Source organism: Varroa destructor, unplaced genomic scaffold, assembly GCF_002443255.2.
Source record: "Varroa destructor unplaced genomic scaffold, Vdes_3.0 BEIS01000002.1, whole genome shotgun sequence".
NCBI lineage: Eukaryota > Metazoa > Arthropoda > Arachnida > Mesostigmata > Varroidae > Varroa > Varroa destructor.
The window spans coordinates 24,127,552-24,150,013 of record NW_019211455.1 but is presented as its reverse complement, the minus strand read 5'-3'; the positions used below and the strand labels follow the sequence as shown (position 1 = coordinate 24,150,013).

The 22,462-nt window shown below is 42.4% G+C and overlaps 1 protein-coding gene and 1 long non-coding RNA gene across 5 annotated transcripts in view; one reads left to right on the top strand and one right to left on the bottom strand.

The window, feature by feature from the left end:
- LOC111244221 (protein turtle-like) overlaps positions 1 to 22,462 on the top strand; it is an 81,158-nt gene that overhangs the window by 35,836 nt on the left and 22,860 nt on the right. Inside the window, exons 2-4 of the mRNA XM_022791056.2 lie at positions 15,150 to 15,530; positions 17,240 to 17,350; positions 19,210 to 19,422. Coding sequence (XP_022646791.1) covers positions 15,150 to 15,530; positions 17,240 to 17,350; positions 19,210 to 19,422 — 705 coding nt within the window. The remainder of the gene's footprint in view (positions 1 to 15,149; positions 15,531 to 17,239; positions 17,351 to 19,209; positions 19,423 to 22,462) is intronic.
- Positions 1 to 22,462, bottom strand: part of LOC147757554 (uncharacterized) — a 32,388-nt gene that overhangs the window by 8,556 nt on the left and 1,370 nt on the right. For 2 of the 4 annotated variants that reach the window (XR_015320648.1, XR_015320650.1), the window contains exons 2-3: positions 22,068 to 22,456; positions 15,131 to 18,917 (exon numbers count right to left, since the gene is read on the bottom strand). This is a non-coding gene — a long non-coding RNA (uncharacterized LOC147757554). Of the gene's footprint in view, positions 1 to 15,130; positions 18,918 to 22,067; positions 22,457 to 22,462 lie in introns of those variants that run through there. The other 2 variants (XR_015320649.1, XR_015320647.1) reach the window with 2 other exon arrangements.

Genomic DNA, 22,462 nt, shown 5'->3' with positions numbered 1-22,462 from the left:
GGCCCGACTTGTATTCTTTTTTTCCTCCTTCCTTGCGGCTCTCACTTCAGCTAAGGCTGCTGAGATAAAGCAGTGGCTTTCGCTCCATGGTCCTTCTTTTCGAGATTTTGAAAAGCGATTAATCTAAAGGCCTGAAGCATTCGTCCGCTTCTATTATGTTTGTGTCCTGGAAATATAGCAGCGATCGATAGAATTACAGATAACATTCATTTTAGAACCGGTAGTAGCAGTGATTGTAGGTGTTGCTTTGCGTCTTCATAAAAGGATTTCACGAAAACAATTGACAGTGCGTATTCTTCTGCATTTGCTACAGGCAAGCCGACAAGATTGATTCCAGCGATAGGGCATTTATTCGACGAAGGGAACTCATGCACGTTGTGAGAACAGACGGTACTAGCGGCGTAAGCAGAGCTGTCGACGTGGTCGTTGTTCCTGTTTACACGGCCATGCTATCTCAGAGTAGCGAGCTGCTGCATCCCAGGCTGCCTGCTCCCTGTTTTTATCTTTACGACGTTTCTGTCCACAGTTTTGATTATTGTATCAAAAATAGGGTACCAACGCCGCAGTTTCTGGTGTTTGATGGCAGCATTGCTACCTTGTTAGCGGTTACTGATACCACTAGTGGGCGGCAGCAGCGGTTTGGCGTAGTTCGTATGACTTTGTAGGGCTTTGACCGCAACAGCTGGCTAAAAAACCTAATCACCATAAGCTACTGGCACTAAAGGCAACGAGAGGGAACTTGGTAGGCGGAATATAGGAGCACGCCCGTAAAGTCTGGCAAACCGCAGGCCACTCAAATACCTTGCAATGCCAATCCCTCATAATTGATAGTCTGCTTTTATGTCTACTGCGCGGCCTTGTTTTCGTCACCCTGGACAGCTGAAAAGTCAACACGAGTAAGAAATACCGACGGCAAAAGGGCAATGAGGCTATTTATTGCATGTTTAGTTATAGTAAAAGCGTGCTTTGACAGATATCAGCTCAATTGTCGTACGACCGACCTATGAAACGGTGTTGGGGGTTCCTCCTCATATTATCTCTTCCAGAATAATATTTTATCCCCTTATTTATCTATTGTACATCTATGCACCTGTCTTAGAAATCGCTTTAACTCAGTCTAGCTGTCTTGTTCAGATAGAGAGGAAAATATGACTAATTCTAAAAATGTAAGGGCTGGTCTATATTTATGACCGTGTAGACACCCTCAGCGCCATGATGTTCGAACAGTAGGACAGTCCGTGGAATACGCCCAACAACTTACGCCCGTTCAATGCATGTTGTGACATTGCGTGTCAATAGAAACGACATATATATATAGAGAGGGGGGGGGGGGAGAAGAGCACTGCCTGTTCGTTAATTTATTAAGAACAGCTGTTGTGAAGAACAGAATGACTGGCTGCCATCATGTAGCTCGATTTCTGACCTGTGTTCTAACTGGCAGCATCTCTTCTACGCCTCTAAAAATGACATAAAAAAGCACAACAGCGCAATTACCAAAGAACGCCCAGAACAAGTACTACCCCTGCACCAGATACAACTACGTATGAACTATAACAAATTTTTCGTTCTTGCTTCTTCGAGGCACTTTCACCGCTGTTCTGGATCTAATACTTCTGGTTCACGAGCTACTGAACTTTTTTGTTGGAGCTGGGCCTGAAGTGAAGGTCGGTTTCCTCCCGACGACATCAATTGTAAATACGTTGTACTTAAATAAACAATGAAGGTTGCCAAGAAGTGATTTACCAACGCTTTTACTGAATACTTCTAGTTAGGAAATCTGTTTTTATAAGACTATGGACCTATTCGCTTAATTTTGATAACATATCGTTGATCACCTCAGCGGTACGCTAAAATACATAGCATGTGGAAGGCATAAAGTTCATTACTATTCCATTGATTCATGGGTTTACATCTAATAGGCTAGTCTATGGAGATGCGGCGTTTATTTCCCAGCTACACGGCTGTTCCAGGGCTTTGTGAGTCTAATCCGCTGTCTACGTAGCGCTCTGGTTGGTTCCACACTTCAACCTAGTGACCAAGACCGAATAATACACGCTTTTCTATTGAAACCAATGTTTGATGCAAGATCCTCGTTGGGTGCATTCACTACTTAAAAGAAAATCAATAGCGATTCATTTAAGGGTGAGCTTGCCTCTAGATTACGGCATACAATTATATGCTATTATAATAACTTGTTTAAATGGACAATATCCTGCTGATAAAAAGTGTTTTAACGTTATAATGCTCCTTACATTTAATACAAGTTTGAAAATTTATTAAGATCACTTCTGCCATTAATGTTAACCACATTCAGTTCTTTTAACATAATTACCGTAAATATCAGTCGGTATTATGCGAAGCGCTGAACGTGACCCAAATTCCCGATTTTACCCCAAACGTATAAGCAACAACTGCCAATATCGGAATCACAGATCTTTCTGTATATCAGTGTAAGCTCGAAAGAGGTCACTATTTGAATATTAAACAATGTGTTTTAGTAATGTTGCTCATTGAGGGAGTGTTGATGGGGAGAGATCTCAGTCCTTGTAGAGGTTCATGTTGAATGAATAGCTCTAAAAATGCTTGTTTTGTTCATATCACCCTAAGTTAAATATAATATACTTAAGTAAATTATTCTATTATTTATCAAAGAGTGGTCCAGATTCTATAGATGACACAAGCTTTTGTCCACGTGGTCATCGTTTACGACGACTCATGAGCGTAACCGTGATAAGTAATCTTCACTTATGTTATTTTGCCCTCTAACATGCCTGTAAATATGGCGCTGCTTAAACACCGATTGTATCTGCTCTCTTTGGGAGATCGCAAACTCTACCTATATTTCACACGCGTTCCCTATTCATGCGACCCGACGACCGTGTTCTCTCGAAACGTGATTATGCGGATCCATTGTCGCGGCTGGTCATACACGCGGTAGTATAGCAGCAATAGTCTGTAGATATTTGACACGCCTGGCCACAGCCAGAAATGAAATTAGCTAAACCCAATGGCCCACAAAATAATGAGACAAAGTGACTGACAAAAGTTCTATGTATTGTGTAAAACTGAGCTTTAATTGTTAGTGTCGCTTGGTGAAGGTCAATACGCCTCACCTGAAAACCCTATACATATCAGACAAGACTAACAGTTTTAGTAGCTTAGTGCACCTATTGGAACCAAAAAAGCCAAAAAGACATCCATTCAGCCCATAAAGGCTGCTGCTGACATTATGCGAATAGAATGTTCATTGATTTTGGCCTACTCGTCATATTGCGTCTAACCGCTATGCTAGACAGACACACTCTGTTTCTTTTTCGGTCCCCTTTTCTTAGTGACTTTTTTTTCTCTTTATCTATATTGAGATTTAAAACGAGTCTTCCGGAATTTAGAAACAGACAGGGTTAACTTAACACAGAAGTGGGTTGTCGAGGGGTCCCTACCGTTTCACAGAGGGGGCTAAGAATGGAGCTTTTCTACTGACATGTATGGCTGCCGTGACCAAGAAGGCTGACACTTCGATGACTGACAGGGATCTACGAATCATTTACGCCTAATGGAATTACCATAAAAAGTAGAACATCGCCGCTTGCTGCTGGCTCGCACTAACGTATTGTACTCCACACTAGCAGTAGAGTAAAGCTGGAATACTGCGTGCTGAGTTTACGTTCAGAAATTCTCGATTTATATTACCAGAGCTGTTAATGTTACTAAGGAGCCGTAAACAAACAATTTAAGTCTGAAGCAGGTTAGACAGCTTTGGACTATTCGGTGAAAGCTAGAAATGTGGTAGGAGTTTAAGGTACTTGCATAGTCCGCCGACTCCCTTGCCTAGGGCACGAGGAAGCGAGCAGTGATGCCAGTACAATGATTGCGTAGATTTGTGTATTATTCTACGTGGCTGTGGCGGGAAAAGCAGGCAATAAACTGAATATGTTTCCTACTAGAGCTGAACTAGCGGTTGTAACAGCACTGCAGGCTGCAGAAACTAGACGGCACAGTCCGTGAAATAATTTCAGTGACGTAACTACTTTGTGGTAGGTTACGCATACGTGCTGCTGTTGTGTCTATCTACGACTGGTAGTTATTCACTGTTTGTATCGTAGGAAAGTCGTTCAGACATTTAACTCGCTTGTCCTAGGGCAAGCATGGCTACAAGGGTAAAACGGAGACCACTTTTACCTTCTGCACTACGTGGCACCATCATTGGACGACGCTTGACTTTGCCTGTTTCCGCCAGTCGTTTTCGGCATGCATGACTCTACTATGTGTATATATCTACACTAGTGTATGTACCGTCAGCATCAAACAAGGGCAACAATGAAAGCGGGCTAATATGCTAGGTCCGCCACAGATGTCTGCCAGCCACGGGGGTGTCTATATGCCATAACCTTTATGCATTATTGTGTTCGTTTGGTTGCTGGCACAATTTAAGTTAGGTGCTCTATGTACTAGTATTACATACTTTACACATACTACAAGGCTCCCGGCCTTTGTGTCAGTGCTTAGTGTTCATATACGATTTGCATAGCCTTCTCTTGGTGTTGGTCTCTGCTTGTATCTGAGTGTATTGTGTATTTATTTACGTATGTTAACGTTACGACCGTGTACGTGTGTAGATGTTTATTTGCGTAACTGGCAAAACCGTCCCTGATACCCCATAGCTTGAGAGAAAAGCTAGTTAAAAGAAGCGTGTAAAGAAGTGCATCTGCGAATACCTCCGAAGCTAACTAGACTGTTGGAAGAGCTGGTGCAAGGCAGGGAGCTAGTCATTAGCTCGGTTGTTCTTCCAGGATAAGACTATGGTTCGGCATTGCTTCTCATCTTCTGAAGCTTTCAAGGCTGTTATGCCGAATCTCAGCTGGCCGTACAACAGCCAATCGCTAGTAGTACCGAAGTGGCAGCAAAGCAGAGAAGCGCAAGGCGCCCTCTCGCTCCTCGTTCTTCCTTCCTTGATCCACCTTAAACAGAGAGTCGAAAGCAGTAGGAACCGTTGGCGGCATTGGGAAACAAGCAACCAGTATTGGTGGCTGTGTTGTCTGCTTCCACTGTCATGGCGGGTTGCGGAAAAGCAGCTCAGAAGGTAAGCCGGCTGGTCCTGGGTGACTTGTGCTGGATGGTTTACTCCTTCGGGAACAGCCATTTTGCACCATCACAGTACGGTGTAAGTTACATTGGTTGCCTGCCTGCCGATCGCAGGCTGCCGATTGAGAGCCAGCAACGATTCGGATCCTCTTCCTGCATTGCAGCGAATCCGTGAGTCAGCGGAGTAACGAGGCGCAGTATGGACAACCACGTCAGCGCGCTCTAGATGCCGGTTAGACTTATGGCGTGTTGATTTGTATATACCCTGAACAGAGCCTGAAAGGCCATTCGCGGTTAGAGTCCTGGGACCGGAGGGCCGCTGTCGCCCTCAAAGCCGCATTTACTAGCAGCAACGACTGATGGTATCCACACAGCATGCATTGACAAACGGCCATGCAGCCAAGAACCCAGCGACGTCCATGAACAGCTAGCGCGTACAAATAAGCTACTCATGGATATCAACAGTGTTTCTACTAAGGAAGCTCGGTTTGCTTCCACAACCTAATCTGCCCCATGGAAACTTCGCCACACGTCATCATGGGACCCCCACGGGGGCCAGTACTTCCTCCTCTCTACCAGTCACAGTAATCCACGTCCTCTGTTCTAGTTCCGCTGGAACAGGAACAACTCAAACGAAGGCATCTGCTCTAGCCGGGGAGAGTCATATCCTGCATTGTCTCAGGCCTACTTATAGCAGTTTCAAGCGGACAAGCAAGGCTGGCAATGGACAGACGATATCCAGGACGCATGCCAGCTTTGAGTGTTTGTCTCCGCTGGGTATTGCATTCCTCGAAGAAGAGGCTACCAGATGACCAGTCAGACTACGAGCAAACAACAGAGAGCATGACACATTTGTCTGTGGTAGATGCCATTATCCGTCGAGCTGTGCTCGGTCAGAACTCATCAGAAAGTGATAGAAAGGTGTCAGTATCCTTTCTTTTTTTTGTAATTCTACAGCAAATGTAGCGCAACTTTTGACTTTATCATTCGACACTTCTTCTGGAGGCCCATTGGACAATAACTAAATTCCAAGCGTAATACGCTGTTTTATATATGACCTGCATACATTATGTGAATTATTTTTCATTTTCGTAAATACATTGTAGAATTTTTTTCTCACCTTTGGTAGGTGTACATTAGATATATCTACGTAGGATCTATACCGATAGACTGATTAGTATGCACACTCGTACATAGGAGTTACATATGTAAAGAAGATTCGGCTACTACCAAGCAAGTTGTTGCCAAGACCCATCTTTGTGTGAGTATATTTCGGTTCACTTAGACACCGACGACGAAACTATTTGCATCAAGGACGTGCCTTTCCAAGCTTATACTAGTCTTATCCTGACTCAGGAAGCTACGGCTATAATAGTTTTCGTGATGGTGCTGGTTGGAAGAAACGAAAGAAAGCTTCATTTGTGATGAACATGCGACTTGGTGTCTCCCGTGAACCGGGGCTCTTTTTGCGGAACGGACACATCCAACGCAGCAGGTACCAAGAGCCTCTCGTATCGTACGTTAACTAACTCAGCCGGTTAAGGTTTAGTTCTGCAAAGCTTTACATCGCCTAGACCTGTCTAGCCTATATGCTAGGCAAGCCTAGGCTGAACCAGCGCAAGCCTTGCGGTCTGGGGCATGCAGCAAACAAGCCTGCTGTCTTGCACGCTTTACTTCCGCATGTAAGCGAGAAGTGATAACGACACACGCCTGCACATAATGTGTAAAGCTGCTTGGCGGATTTTCCTTTGAGTCGATGAAATGGGCATTGTGCCTTTGATGGGAACTGTATGCAAAATGCAGCAAATTCCGTAGGGGTGTCCCCCACAGGCGCTCCCGCTTGTTAATTATGTCCCCCTATCTACAAGCACTCTAACCGAAATTTTGTTTCAGCGTTGCCCTCTTGGCCTAGTTTGGCTTAGAATAGGCGGAGAGCAGGCGATTCAAAAGCGCCTAAGATCTGACCGGCGGTACTAAAAACAGCCACAAAATGAAAAAAACTTCTTTACAAAAAACAGAGCGGTCTGGTTGATCTTCGAGCAAGTGAGCATTCAAGCAGGACAAATGACACCATTTTATCCTACATATCGTTCGCGCCCTCATGTTTCAACAGAGGAAGACATATACAAGAACGAGAACTGATCTTTCGATAAAGAACACGTTTTTGAAATAAAAATGTATCTATGCAGGTATATGTACAAATAGCAAATTGAAAGCAAGATCTCATGGACGACAGGAACTCATGGTCCTTCGAGTCGCTGCACAAGCAAAAATGCTTTTAGCCGCCCAACTCAAGAGGCCTTCGTCTGCGAAAGGATGCAGAGTAAAAACCTAATTAGTCAAGAAGATATTGCGAGGCGGACAAGATCGTGTGCAAGCTACACATAACTCCGTGTGCCACTCGACGCGAGGTAGGAAAAAAGGTAAAGCTACTTCAAAAATGCCCGCCAAAGGAGTGTGCATAACGAGAATGTCGGGTGGAGCGAGCGGAGGGAAGAGCATATGAGTGAGCCACGGATGACTCCGTTACCCATTTGCCCAAGTGTATCTTTGTAAATTTACCGGCATTACAATAGTCCGCTAATGTGATAGTCAAAGTAGCAGGAGTAATTGTGCTACCGTCCAACTAAACATCATTAGTATAAGATATAAAAAAAAAAGGAACACCTTTATAACAGTGTTTTCATTCTCTGTAGACTAGTCTTAATGTAATGATTGTAGAAGGAATCAGCTGCGGTTTATACAACACATAAAACCAGAACGTCAATGGGTCCTTCACGTTTAACGGACTGGGAAACATCCTAGTTATAGAAAACACTTTTCAGTAGAATTGAGGCTTTTCGACATGGCTATGATGTGGTATCGTTTATACAATAAATATATGTATTTTAAGGTTGTTTTGTAAATCAAATTTATGCAGGCTGTTGTGGGAACTTCTTACATACGGTAAAAATCTACTAGTTAAACTTGAGTTACCTAGCAATTAAAGTAAACGATTCTTCGTACTCCTTGCATAAACTGTGTATACTCATATTAAATTGTTGATTACAGACTAGGAATGGCCTGTTGTAAGTCGTTTCTATTTTGTATATTCTATGAAGAAGTCTGTCTATCGCAGAATGTACTGATAATTAATAAGTTCTAATCGATGGTTCGAACTGAGGTTTGGTCATTAGTGTGATGCCGCTGCGTGCTAAAACCCGGCAATTTCAAGTTCAATTTTTCTAATGGAACGTTTAATAAGTTTACCGCAAACATCTGCCATCGTCTAAAACGTGTAAGTTCTGTTTACACGAAGTTTCAAGCTCATGCGGTGGTCCATTTACAAACATTCACTAAAAGGAAAATGGGCAAAATCTTTCTTCACTGGAGAGTTACCAAGTGCCTAGCGTCTCTTTGTAGTTAGTCGGAAATGCGTTAACCAGACGGACGTTCACTCCTCTTGTATAGCGACGCTACTGATTTGGAAGTTCACCGCTTTGCTATCCAGTTGCTCGAAGGCCAGGCGTGTTTTTTTTTTTTGTTTTTTTTTAAGTATGTTACGATCATAGGCAGTCTGACGCAGTCCGCTATAACAGCTTTCTTGTATGATGACTGGATTGACTAATTTCGTACACATCTCAGATATTGAACTTCTAAGTCCGTCATACCCTATTTATCGGCCAAATAATAATGTGATCTATATGTTACATAAGTCATTGAAGTTATATTCTCTGATATATTATGAAGCTGTTCGTCAGTTCGTATAGTGTCGCATGTTTTTTTTTCTTTTCACCTTTGAATTTGAATATACTGGTATCTTTTATCATGCTCTAAGCGTTGATAAAGTTGTCCGGTCTGTAACTGCATGGGCCAGTGCCGGTAATAAGTTTTTCTGTCATTACGACAATATGGCCTATGGTAGTCGTCGAATTTGCGTAATCATTATATCTTGCGAGACTTTTCTCTTCGTCATTTAACGGCCTATAGCCATTTTCGTCAATTATCGCTAGATGGCATTTTTTGCAGTGTAATTATTGGTTCAATGACAACGTAGCTCGTCGTCACTCACATTCGTAAATACATATTTGAATAAACTTGAACTATTATCTAGAGATTTTAATGGGATATTCATGGTACTTTCAGGGTACATCTTATCACGTTTCTTTTGGTCCCGTCGAGCACCTCTTCAGTGTTTCGTAACACGCTTGTCGCCGCATTTCCGTTCGTTAGGCCCGATATCCCCACAGCCTTGTAGAAAATTGCACTCTTGAACCTAGTAAAGGCCTTCGACGAGTTGACATGTAATCCAAGTGATTTAACCTATTCACGGGTTTAGTGATTGTCCTAGTTCGATAGGCATTCACAGTCCTGGTCTTCCTTAAAGGATCAAAGATGTACCTTTAGATGGCATAGAGATCAATTGAAGTCTATGCGTTACAAAATTCTGTAAGTCTCTGATGTACTGCTAGATAGACGCGATTGAAACTAATTTGTCTCCGACCAATAATCCTAATATACAAATGGCTTGTTTTTTTTTTGGAATTTTCGAGAAAATTCCAGTAGTAAGCGCTAAATGCTTCCTTGGAGATTATCAGTTGTTTTTCTAGTTGTGCTACATACAGCGCGAACAAGATCGCCGATATTAGGCGTTCTATCATAGTTTCTTCATCATTTCGAATTCATACTGTTTGCATACGATTAGTACGTTTGTCACATACAACAACGCAATTCTATGCGTAGTATTACGCAAAACCAAAGAGGAGCTAATCCCGTTTAATTCTTTCATATACTTTTGTAGCATCAATGGAAGCACATATCATCCTTTTGCCCTTGTCGATATCGATTTCTACGATCGACGTCGCTGTAAACGGATTTCGCATTTCCTTTAATGTCCTGTTCCTCTATCCATACTTCTGTTTTGCTACAGATCAAGTTCATCACTCTGTTTAACAGGTTAAAATGTGGATAGTAATATACGCTAGTAGGTTGTAAAGGAGCCCATCCTAGACCTGCTTTTGCCTAGTCAAAACGCTTTTTCTCGCCCCCAATCGCACGGATTGCGTCTGTTCTCTTTGGATTTCATTACATAGTTTGCTGACACAGAAACATCTTTTTTGTTTGAGAAAGTGTAAGATAAGTTCCCCTTATTTGCAAAACTATTAGTAAGGAAGAGATGTTCAGCGAGATGACCACTCTCCGTATAGTAGCGGCGTCAGTGACCAACGCAATAAACACCTTTTTCGTTTCTACGATGAGGTCGGCTGTGTCTGTCAACTATGCCTACATCCCTCTTTGTCCTTCTAGTTAAATTTGTTTTCTGCAACCTGTGAGTTTCGTTATTATTATCCTATGCCGTTGGAGGCTACCCGCACATCAGAATCTATAGCGATTTGTTTAATATGCTTATGACCGCAAATAGGACCTTTTTAGGTTAATATGTAACGATCGTGGCAAAGATGAGAAGCTGACGATCATACAGGAAGCGTATGTCTCTGTGGCAATGCACTACAACATATTAACGGTTATGTGTGTGCTCGCACGGATATGCTGTTTTATTACACTGTCACGTATCCATATATATAGGTACATATAGACTTTAAATGGCACCCATTCGGATCTTTTGCTTTCAAGCAAAAAACGCGCTACAAATGCCTACTATCTATAAAAAAAAAAAAAAAATCCATTGAAATCGTGGAGATGAACACGAATTAAATTACGCACAAGAGAGTTACATATATTTAGAAATGGTCGTAATATTGTGGTGTACGGTGTGGTAATATAGTGGTACTCATCTGCAGTGCGTAACGGATTCACAGGCATGCTGTCGCGTATTTTATTATTGTTATAAAATAATACGTCTCGACGCTCGTCTCTAAATACGTTTGAAAAACACGACGGCCACGCTCTACGGACGGATGCGTACACCAGGATCGATATCGAACAAACAACAATACGTTCGCTCGTTTACAAGTAGAGTTTAATAAGTAAAATGTAAAAAATTGCTAATTCGAAGCGAAAAATTATAACGGAGTTAATTATCTGTTGTACGTAAAAGCTATACAGACATCGCTACGAAGCAAATATGATAATACATATAATTGATGCTTGTTGGCCTGCGCTAAGCTGATATGAAGATTCGACGGTTATGGAATGCTTAAATATCGCTATATAAAATCTATGATTACTAAATAAAGCACAAAGGGCGTAACTGTGCAGATAGAGTATATAAAGTTTAAGAAAATTCTAATAATATACGAATCATATTACTTAGGTTAGTTGTTCGAAGTTAGAATTATACCATAGGCTTATATAGCCGTCTATGAGAAGATGAATACGCGCCAATAGATCAATACTGCGCGTTGCTTTTGCTGAGTGAGAGTAGAGGATCCACTTTCGGTTTTTCTATTTTCTGTGTCTTTTTTAGCTCGAAACGTCGAGTTTGCCGGCTACACTCTAAGTGGCTCTAAAGGCATACAACAATTCGGTCTGCTCTGAACAGCCTTGTCATTACCAAACAATATGTAGGGATGTAACAACTAATAGACACCGCCACCGGCTCAGTTAATTCAACGATCGGACGATCACTTGAGTTGGATCGATCTGACAAAACAATGGTTCTTGGTTACTAGTCAACTGATCCAGACAAATCGCTGACTTTTCTGCATTGGGCCACTGTTTATGGTTGCTATCTTTAAGCATTTTTAATTAGATTAAAAGGATTAAGAGCACTAAAATCAGTGACGCTGTCAGTGCCAACTACGACTGCGGCGGGGGCGATAAAGCTCGGCCGCCAATTGTTTCGCGCCATCCTGAGCTTAGCATTTGTTGCAAGTAAAACAGACGGTGCCATTACGTATCACCATGCTGAGCAGTACCCGTTGTCCATTTTACTCTACTGGCTCGCTAGATCGCGACTGGGTTTTCGAGACTTGGGCAGAGATGCCTTTGGTTCTGGGTTCACCGATAAAGCTGCTGTTCGTAGGTCTAACAGCTCCTAGTTGGCGGTGGAAGCAGCTGCAGCTTCGCAACGTATTTTTGCCCAATGGCTTATATTAAGTGCCTCCTACCATAACGTTATCCGGCTTGACTCGCTTCGTTGCTGAGGCAAACGTACCAACCTTAGACACCCAACACCGATTGCTATCGCCCCCTGTTTGCTCTTCCTCCTTTATGCTTCCAGTATCCCTAACTTTCGGCGCTGACCAGTGCCGCCCTTTTCTGCAAGACACTTTCCCGTTTCTTTATTCCCTGTTGTTCGCAGACGTTTCCGTCATATGTAGTCCGGATACAGCCACATAGTGTCCGTACGATTCAGACGCCGATATAACAAGTGTTGTTATTGCCGCTCCTGATCCTAGACAGGGCTTAAGGGGGCATCTGAAAATCCAGTTGAATCAACCATGGAGTGGGGAACAGTACATACCATCTCCAACATTCTACGTCCTTTTCCCCAGGGCAAGCATCGTGAGCCAGCAGTAGTAGAGTGCGTGCGGTATATCTCACAGTAGTCGAACCAAGCACCTTTCATTTTCCTTACCTTTGTCCTTATCCTTTTCTCTCGAGTCCCATTTCAACAAGAAGATGCGAATAAACGAGCCGCGACGAAAACGCATTTTCGAAAAAGAAGCAGACAAGCCGCTGTTGCAGTAAGAACAGTAGCTCGAGCCACTGATGCAACTGGAACGCTAGCAGTTGTTGCAACGCAATAGCATATGAGTAGCTGTGCACCTAGGTATAATATACATACTCGCGGAAGCACAAAAGCAAATATTACCCCTAAAAAAATACACACAAAAAGTACAGGCAGGGCACGTTAGTCACATGGGCTATAGCTCACAAGCAGGCAAACAGGCAGATAGACGTCCATACCCAGTGCGCATGCTACTACTGAAGATGAAATAGCGTCATGGAGATATTTCGCTAGGAGGAAGTCAGCGCAAAAAAAAAACACTGGTCCCATGTTGAACTTAGCAATGCGATTACGTCGCCCTACTAGTTTACGCTTGTAGACTCCGCTAGCGGCGCATATTCCTCGGCTAGATAGGAATAGATCGAGCATGGAATTGGACTGCCATTGTTTACATGTCTGTATAGGAAGCCGCTATTCGTCTATGTTCGACCCATGCACGTATGAATTGAAGCATACCGATGGACAAAAAAATTACTGGTCCCACTTTCGCAGCAGCAAAATACCTCTACTATTTTCGTTGCCTGCGAGCTGTTACGTCTCCGATGCAGCGGTAGCCGTCAACGCGCGTATGGAAATGTCGGCATAAGCTGCCAAGCATCTGCACGTCCGCTATCTACAGTCCCCTTTTCGATTTAAACCACCGCTGTGGCCGCAGTTGAATGGCTGCTACCGCAGCTGCTTACACATTTTAGCCTATATGATACACACAAGAATACGCTGTGCATGCGAAAATCAACGGCACACACTTGTCCATTTGACGCGTGAGAGATCATCATCCGCCGACGTAATGGCTCTTGGCCAGTTGCATGAAGTGGCTGTACATAGCATAACGCACATAGATGTACCGAGACAGGTAGCTTAGAACGAAATTTGGGGTGAGCATTTTTCCTTTTTAGCAGAGGACCAGATAAACACACAGGCTGCTTTGGCAGCCCGTGTGGAAGCAGCCATAGCGACTTGTAGCGATCGATTTGAGTCTGTGGAGTCATCGGCGCCCCTGTTGTTTGATCAGCAGTACTTATCAGTTCCAGCAGCTCGGGTACATTTAATTTACCTTAAATCTTTCGACTTTGCGTCCGTTACCGCGGTTAGGTATCTGATCAGACGACTGGCTCCCAGGACGGAATAAAGTGTGCCCATGCCCAAATTTGAAACTTTCGGCCGTGCAGTGTCACTGTCGTATAAATGACAAATAAACATAGCTAAAATGAGCGTAGCTCTACACGGTGTAGTAATACGCACTAGACGAATGAATAAACGTTAAACATATCGTTTAATAGTGCGCGTGCTATATAGATGTAACGTTGAGAAATACGCGCATGTCCATAATGCCATAAAGCTGGATGAGCAAGAATAAAAAAAAAAATAGGAATCATGAACTGAGGAGATGCCAGCGTATTTTTGATAAAAAAAAAAAACAATCTTCAGCGAAGGAAACAGTACATTTCGTGCAGATGTCATCCGCTCCCAACTCGGCGCCCATACAATGGATACACGTCAATTAGTCAGTCAATGACTATTAGTAAAAGCATTGCTTCAGGGAACAGGACGTTAGACTGCCAAGTTTGTGCACAAGTCTGACATTGAATCCTTTCGTCGATTCAGCCGCCGACCAGTGAAGTCCAAGTCATTAAAAGAAAGTTGGCCTATTCAAGCGAAAAAGTAATAAGGACAACGGTACTCTTGGTCATGAGAGGCGGATTACCGGTGAGGAATAATATGACAGTCAGACAATGCAAAAAGGCAGTATGTGATACAACGACAACGCTAGAATATGTTTACACCGGGTAATTATAAACTTGAAGTTTCGCCTTTACCTTGAAAGCGAAAAAAAAACCTGGAAATATTATTAGTTCGCCATCTTGAATGTTATCGGAAAACAGATGACCCAAAGATAAGGAAAAATTAGAAATCAGCCAAAAAATGTTAGCGCAAAAAAGTGCAACAGATTTTTTTCCTTAAAACTGAGAGTCCTTCAAACGGGATCATCTTAGTAAAAAATAAAATTTATATCGAGATCTCTTAATTATAAAAATCTAACTGGCCCAGTTATATGACGCAGTTGAACTCGCAGACCAATTGTTGTACCGATCTCATTGTTTCCTAGATAAATGCAAAATAGCACCTAATCATTATCAAGATTTATCGCTTCTACACAATGTGCATGTATATACGCGACGACTTGGATGATTATATTTTGAGTTGGAAAAAAAAAGCAAAAATAGATAGTTCATGCTCGGCCATATAGTATATTCAGCATCGTGCAGCTTCTTTCTATATGCAGATTTACGTGCGCATAATAATTTACGTGCTAGACATAATTATCGTAATAAAAACAAATACTATTTGGCATATTGTTTTTTTTTTATTTATGCATTTCTTCTTTGCTTTGCAGAGGTAACAACGGTTCGAGCTGTCGTCGGCGGTCGCGCACATCTGCCATGCGATATCGAAGTGCCGTCACCCCAGAGGGGAAGCGATGCCAATGACGGGGATAGCAGTGGAGGCATATCGTTGATTCTTTGGTATCACGGAGACTCTCACTCACGGGGTGGCATCCCGATCTACTCGCTGGATGCTCGGGATTTGCCATTATCGCGTGCACGTCCATTTCCTAGTGCCGAATACAATAATCGGGCGTATTTCGATGTGATCGCTCGCCCTCCCCTGCTCAAAATTGAGCCCGTTCAAGAGACGGACGCTGGCGAATACCGCTGCAGAGTGGACTACAGCAGACAGCGAACACAGAATCGAATTGTATACCTAGACGTCGTCGGTAAGTGGAGCGAGCAAACGACTGACTACACTGAAGTATACATTTGCTTCTCTACTTAATAGCATTTGCTATGTAGTAGTTAGGAATTGTAGCGGATCACTGAACGACCAGGGGAGCAAACCTTGCCTAGGAAAAACCTTTCCATTAGAAACTGCAAAATTACATTAGCGTCTATATCGTTGTTGAATATTACGACTATACCATATAATACCTTGATGTATTATGTAACAGGAGCCTTGTTATATAATACAGTTACGTGTGTGTATGTTCAAGCAACAGGAGACTCAGTTCGGAGACAGTAAACGTCTGAACTGCCAGATGAATAAAGTGGCCACTCGCATCGCATGCTTCCGCGCTGCTATGTAATGCTCACTCTATAGACGGAGAATGTTCTGCCCAGCAGTAAACACCGTAATGGTGCTCGTGTAGCGCGACACTGATCGAAGCCCGTGTCGGGCCACGGGGTTTCTCTAGTGAGTCGTAGAACTATTGTGTTTCTTGAAGTGAATGGAAGCAATAGCTGGTAGCCACTCCTGTTGTCTTCCGTCACGCGTCAATTACTGGGAAAATGCCTGATTAGCGTGGTGTGACCGTAACCATAATCTGCTTTTTCGAAGCTTTAATAGATATTTGATATGCTCTTTCTAGCTAACATGGCGGGGAAAGAATAAACGGAAGCGATCGAGAATTTTTCAATTAGCATGGCAGCGATTCCTGCTTGACTCGGTAGACAGTCGATTGAAATTCAGGGGCATTTTCATTGCTATTTAAAATTTCCTTCTAGAAGTCACATCTACTTCGAAAGTTTTATTTGGAGTATAGTGGCATATAGTTATATTACAGTCAGGCATGGTGTCAGACTTACATTTACATCCTACTGCAATCGAAACTAACATCTTGAATTGGTAAGTTTTAATAAAAAATGACGTCTCCTCTTGAACGAACGAAAGCAGCCTTTCGCCTAATGTATGCTAGCCTTTTAAGCATCTTGAAAATATCCACATAGATAACAAATCCCGAATAAGCTGCTTTTAACCCTCTAGAATCTATAAACTGGTTTAAATAGAAAAGAATCAGGAAGAGATGTGGATTGTAACCGTAAAAAGCGGATCAAATCCATAGTAAAAGGGCTAGAAGTAAAGCCAGTTCTCCCAATTGCAGAACTGAGACATTCGATAGGAATCTGTCGACCGAAAAAAAAATTATTATTTAAATCTATTAAAAACCAACCGTTTTATATCGGAAGGGTTATTAGACTGGGTTATTAGACATTTGGTACGTGACTTGTGGTGGCTGTCCTTCTACGCCAAGACAATATCGATAATTTTTGTGTAGGCGACTTGACGTAAATTAACTTAAGCATAAATACAAGCAAGACAACGTTCTGACCAAGAACGTATGAGGTGATTACCCCCTAATAGATGAGCTAATCCATTAGGAAATGTCATAGATCGCCGAGGTGTAATTTTTCAATATAATGGAAAATAATGAAAGATGCGTGGCGCACAGCTACGGGAAAATTCTCTAACGAATCTACACTTCTAGCGAAAGCTGTTCTTCAAAGAAAGAAAGAAATGCGTATTCCTGCACTTCATACATCTTCTACATGTTCATTTTCAATACAGTTCAGGCAGACAATAAAACAGTCAATGCGATGCAATACAATGGGAATTGTTATAATGAGCGATCTTTTTTCATTCATATTGCAGTACCTGCGAGAGACGTCCGTATCAGAAATACGGAAGGAAAGATTCTGAGCGGCGTCATCGGACCCTACGACGAGGGATCCCATCTAGTACTCATTTGCGAGGCAACCGACGGTAAGACTCATTCACTTGTTTAGAAGTTCTATCTATTATATCTACAGAAGATCTATCACAGCCTTTCTGTCGTACGATAAACATTTGTGCCAAATATACAGATCGTTATGAAAACACGCAGCCTGTACTTACCCCAGACAATCGTAGCTTATGTAGATTATATATAAGGAGCCATATAACATTTCAGTCGGCGTTTTTGTAGGTTAATAGTCTGGTCTCTGATTTAGTTTCAGTCTATTCTCAGGATCTCCTTTGAATTTTTCGCAATGAGATCCGATCGAACGGGTCGATAGCAGCTGTTCTATCAACTTATAAAGTTTAAGCCAGTTTTTTTCTGTTACTTGGTGGGCTCCCTCATTCCGATATGTCGTATCGGGTCCACATCGATATTTCGACATGCGTCAAATATACACATACCGTAACGTCAGCTTCCTACGCGAGGGACACAAATAGTGTACACAGTAAGCGTAAAAAGCTGTGAAAATACGCACATGATTAGCTGCTTTATGGAGAGGCCGAACGATCGAATGTTTTATCTAGTATCGTAGAAGGTCGATAGATGTAAAGCAAATTTAATGGTAGTGCTTGGATAACAGCACATATAACTAGAAGATGTTTAGAGTGGGCTGAATCGTCGCATTCCGTTCTAGCGTCTAACCCAATGCTGTGTAAACGACCCTCAATCGCTAAAGATATCATACCGTAACAGGTGGTGTGAACTACCTTGCCCGCGTTTTGGCTTAGTGTAGCAATGTTCGCCTATCCTAAACCTGCTAAATCCGACCAAACATCGATGGCGCACCAACGACAGACGGCAAATATTTTACTCCTTAGTTAGCCAGCTAATTCAAAGGCTCTAATGGCATGAAATGTGCAAGGATATCGTTTGGCCTTCTTCGACGCAGGCTCTTCACATTGCACTATCATAGCAATAAAAACAGGTTCTGATACCGCGCAGATCCTATTTATAAGCAATAGTGTTTCGTCATTAACCGTTTCAGCAAGACGAGAGGAGGCGGTACATCGAGTTTCTAACTACTGCCTGATACCTCCACCCCTTCTGTTTACAGCGTTTCTGTTCAGAAAGCTTCTATCGTTCCCTTTTTCCAAATGCATTTATTTTCTACGTCTTTTACTTCGATCCTATCTATATGAGACTTCTAGTGTATCTACTATTATATTACGCTGTAGGCAATATTTTGTTAGAACCACTTGTATGGACGATGTTGCCGTTTTTGCTGTTATGTTACGTCCCTCTAGTTTCGACGACGAGCAGCGTGCATATATATATATATATATATATATATATATATATATAAAGTCTGTATATCGTTGCGAATGAACAGTTTTGGCTCACAATGACTAGCTGAAGATCTAACAAGGGCCGCAACCTCTATGAACTAAATTCAATCTTTAGCTGCATTGTATTAAATGCAGTATGACAAGATGGTCAAGCGAAGCAAAAAAGAAGCTAATTATGGTCGAATGCCGATGATGAACTTTCCTGAATTAAGTAGAGGCGCGATAACGATGCAAGCTTTCTCTTCTCAGGCAATTTGTCGGTCATCTGCAAATTGAACCGGGTTTATCTACAGCTTCCGAATTGCTATAAACGCACCACACATCTTCTGCTCTGTAAAGTTTGTTTTTAGTCAAATAAAATAGAGCGTATCGTTGACACAACAGAGAGTACAATAATACTCAATAAAGCGGAAAAACTATCATATCTTTGCCTTATTCTATATACGCGGGAACTTTGTCTCTATTGCCAAAATTTATTCAGTAAACATTGTGATATTCAAATGCGAATAAACGTATTTTAGTTGCTTTATCGTATAATCATTATTGGCTTGTTTCAGCTAAACCACGTCCCCGCGTAACGTGGTGGCGTGGGGAGGAGCTCCTAGATGATTCAGACAAGAGTCACGACCACCGACTTGTAAGCAACGAGCTCGTCATCAAACGTCTACAGCGGCACGATCTCAAAACGGCACTAACGTGCCAAGCCGAGAACACCAACATGTCCAATCCCAATACACAGCGCACCGCTAGCGTCATCATTGACATGAACCGTGAGTATTGTAAAGTTATACTATTGCCAACCTGCGTATTTTTCTACTTTTCATAAAGCAAAACGGTAGACGACAGTGTATATATCTTGTGCGCTATTTCATCTTCGAGTACTCATCAGATTCTAATGGTCGGAAGAGTACAAATTGCTTGCGATGACAACTAATTGCGTAGATTCGTGGAATCATTTTTTTGCGGTACGCCTAGAACTTAGGTGTACCTTCTTTGATAGATAGAGAGAGATTCTAGTCAACTTTCGAAACCGTGCAGCAAGCTCAACATTCGAATCATTCATGTATGCCCTTACAGTTCACGGTGTGCTTCGAGATTCCGTGCATAATTATAGCACGACACCGCGTAAATTTCTATCTAACTTTTATCGAGCTTCGCCGACTGTGACTTAATCTACCTAGTTAGCAAAGTACGCCAATAACTTCATGTGGACCAATAGGGCACACGCATAATTTTGACAGTGACCATGCAACAAGTATTGACCTTTAAATAAAAAAATAGTGACGATACACATACACGGTTCTAGCCTTCCGTCACGCACGTTGCATGAAGAACCACTAGGGATGCGTATCATTATGGTAGAACTGCCCCTGCTGCTAGTCTTTTTGCCACTGTGGTGAAGACTCCATTGTAAATTAAACGTGCACATATAGCGATTCAGCTGGGCGTTAGACTAGGCAAAAACGTCAACAGCCAGAGATTCCTATGCCATATTATCATGCACAGGGCAGCACCGTTGAATGAATGAATGAATGAATGAATATCTTATGGATGATTAGCGGCAAGCAGCTCGAAGGACCGAACTGGGATAGACGTTGTTTCCATGTCTCATAAGACAGACGGTTTTTTCATGTTCAAACTAGACTAACAGCGATAGCATTTCTAGTCTACATGAGCTATATGGTATAGCACTACTAGTAGTTCACTCTCGTCAATTTTACGAAGTGAACGGTGTCGACCTGATTATTTATCGACAACATGGGTCAAAATTCGTATGGGCACTTACCCTTTCAATCCTTCTGTTGACGTAACACTACTGTATAAAGCTAGACTGCTGCGCTTTATCGATACCACTCAGTGCCATCAATAAAAAAGGACATTCTGACCGCTGCCCAGGAATGGCCGTGAATATAGGATATATATTGCACCTTGCCCATATAGCAGATATTAGCTCTGCTTTGCATATACGACCCTGCTATTTCTCTTCTATGAATATAGTTGAGAAGGCCATAAAAGGCCGATATGGTCTTTTGCGAAATAGCCCATTGTATTTCTGCTAATGAATCACTACGTGTCGCCACTTGTGACGGACGGTGTTTGTTTTCAAGCAATAGGTTCGATTTGGATTTACCAGCCAAATAGTTCTCAATCTTTCAACGATCTCGGATATGTTCCTGGCCGTTTGTCAACTCGCGGGACTACTAACACGGCAGCAAGCAGCCTACCTCATCATGCTGATGCTAGCGACCATCTGTCATTATTATTTATCTTGGATAAGAAGGGAAAGTTGTTATCTCTCTTCTGCTTCTTTTTTTTGGGGCTGAGTAAATGACTGAAAGCGGCTACGGGGGGCAAACGGCAGCCTTTCTTTCCACTCTATGGACCCTGTTTTCCATTTAGCCAAATGATTACGGCTGTACGCAACCGACTACTAACCCATCGCTGTGTCTGTCTATCGACAGCGTCGATTCAGACTGTACCCAGCGAAACGCCGTTTGTGGGTAGGAGTTGAGGACCCGCAGTTAGCCATAAGAGCAGAGGTGACTTATAGCAGACTAAGTCAGGAATAGAGTCGGGGGTAGCCGAAGGAAAAGCTGCAATTATGCTAACACTACACGTCAGTGGACAGTGAATGAGGGTTAGAGGATACTGCGTTCAACATTGATGCTGGCGCGTGCGAATTTCACCTAAGCTTGTTGAATCGGATTAGGCCGTTTCCCTAATAAAACCTGCACTTGTATGCGAGTGTTTAACGAGTGCGCGGCTTATGGACATGTCGATTTTAGCGCATTTAAAATGAACAGGTATTTCCATTAGCAAAGGCTTATGTCGCATTCGTTGTGTTACCTAAGCAGCCGTGTGCCGCCTTATCTTGAAACCTCCTTGAAATTCCCTTTAGAATCGTCGCACCTATGGAAATCGGCATAGATATTTAATATAAACGTCTAGGCTGTTCTCAGCTCAACAAGATCCTTGTCGTCGTGCTCTTACTTTAACTCCGTCTTTGAAAATGCTTCTTATTGTTTATTTCATAATAAATTTAACCATTCTCTCTGCAACCTTCAGTATTTCGAGAAAATGATCTTTAATCATGACTAGAAATGCAAGTTTCATATATGCATAAACATAAATTTGTGAGATTCGTATGTCTTGAATAGAGACACATACGTATATGTGGGTGTGTGATGTCAGGATTAACTCTCCTCCAAGTCAATGCTTCAAAGATCATTTTATTATCTATGAAGATTCTAACAGCAAGTTGAATGCAGTGAAGTTTGAATGTATAAAGGAAGACCAAGATCGAATAAACTAGAGGCAAACACATAGAGCGATATTTAAGAGAAAAAGGTAGGTGCCTGAAGTCATGAGCATAGCCTTCCTGACGTCACGTCAACAATAACGCCCCTGATCTTACCTGCTTGTAGCCTAGTAGCATTCGTTCTCCTCATCGCCAACGTCTGTCTATAGACTTTTCGTCGTTGGCTACCTCCTCGTATGTAGCCCGTACCAAAAGCAGCACAGTCTGAGCAGGCCCTAAAACCATAGGTATACCAATCTTCACCATGGTCGGGCATTATACTGATAGCAGTAGCAGTGGATAAAATACGTTCAGGCGAAGTCCGTTACGTGATCTCGTCGTATGAGAACGCAAAAGAGGTCGAAGGTCAAACGAGATGCGGACGTCAAACGCGAACGAGCCGAAGCACGAACGACTCGGGTAGTGGCAGTTGTTGTTGAGTAGGCCGTATCGTTCCCTAGTAGTATCTCACATGATGGAACTGCTAATACTAGATTCGTAAAGGCCTGTAA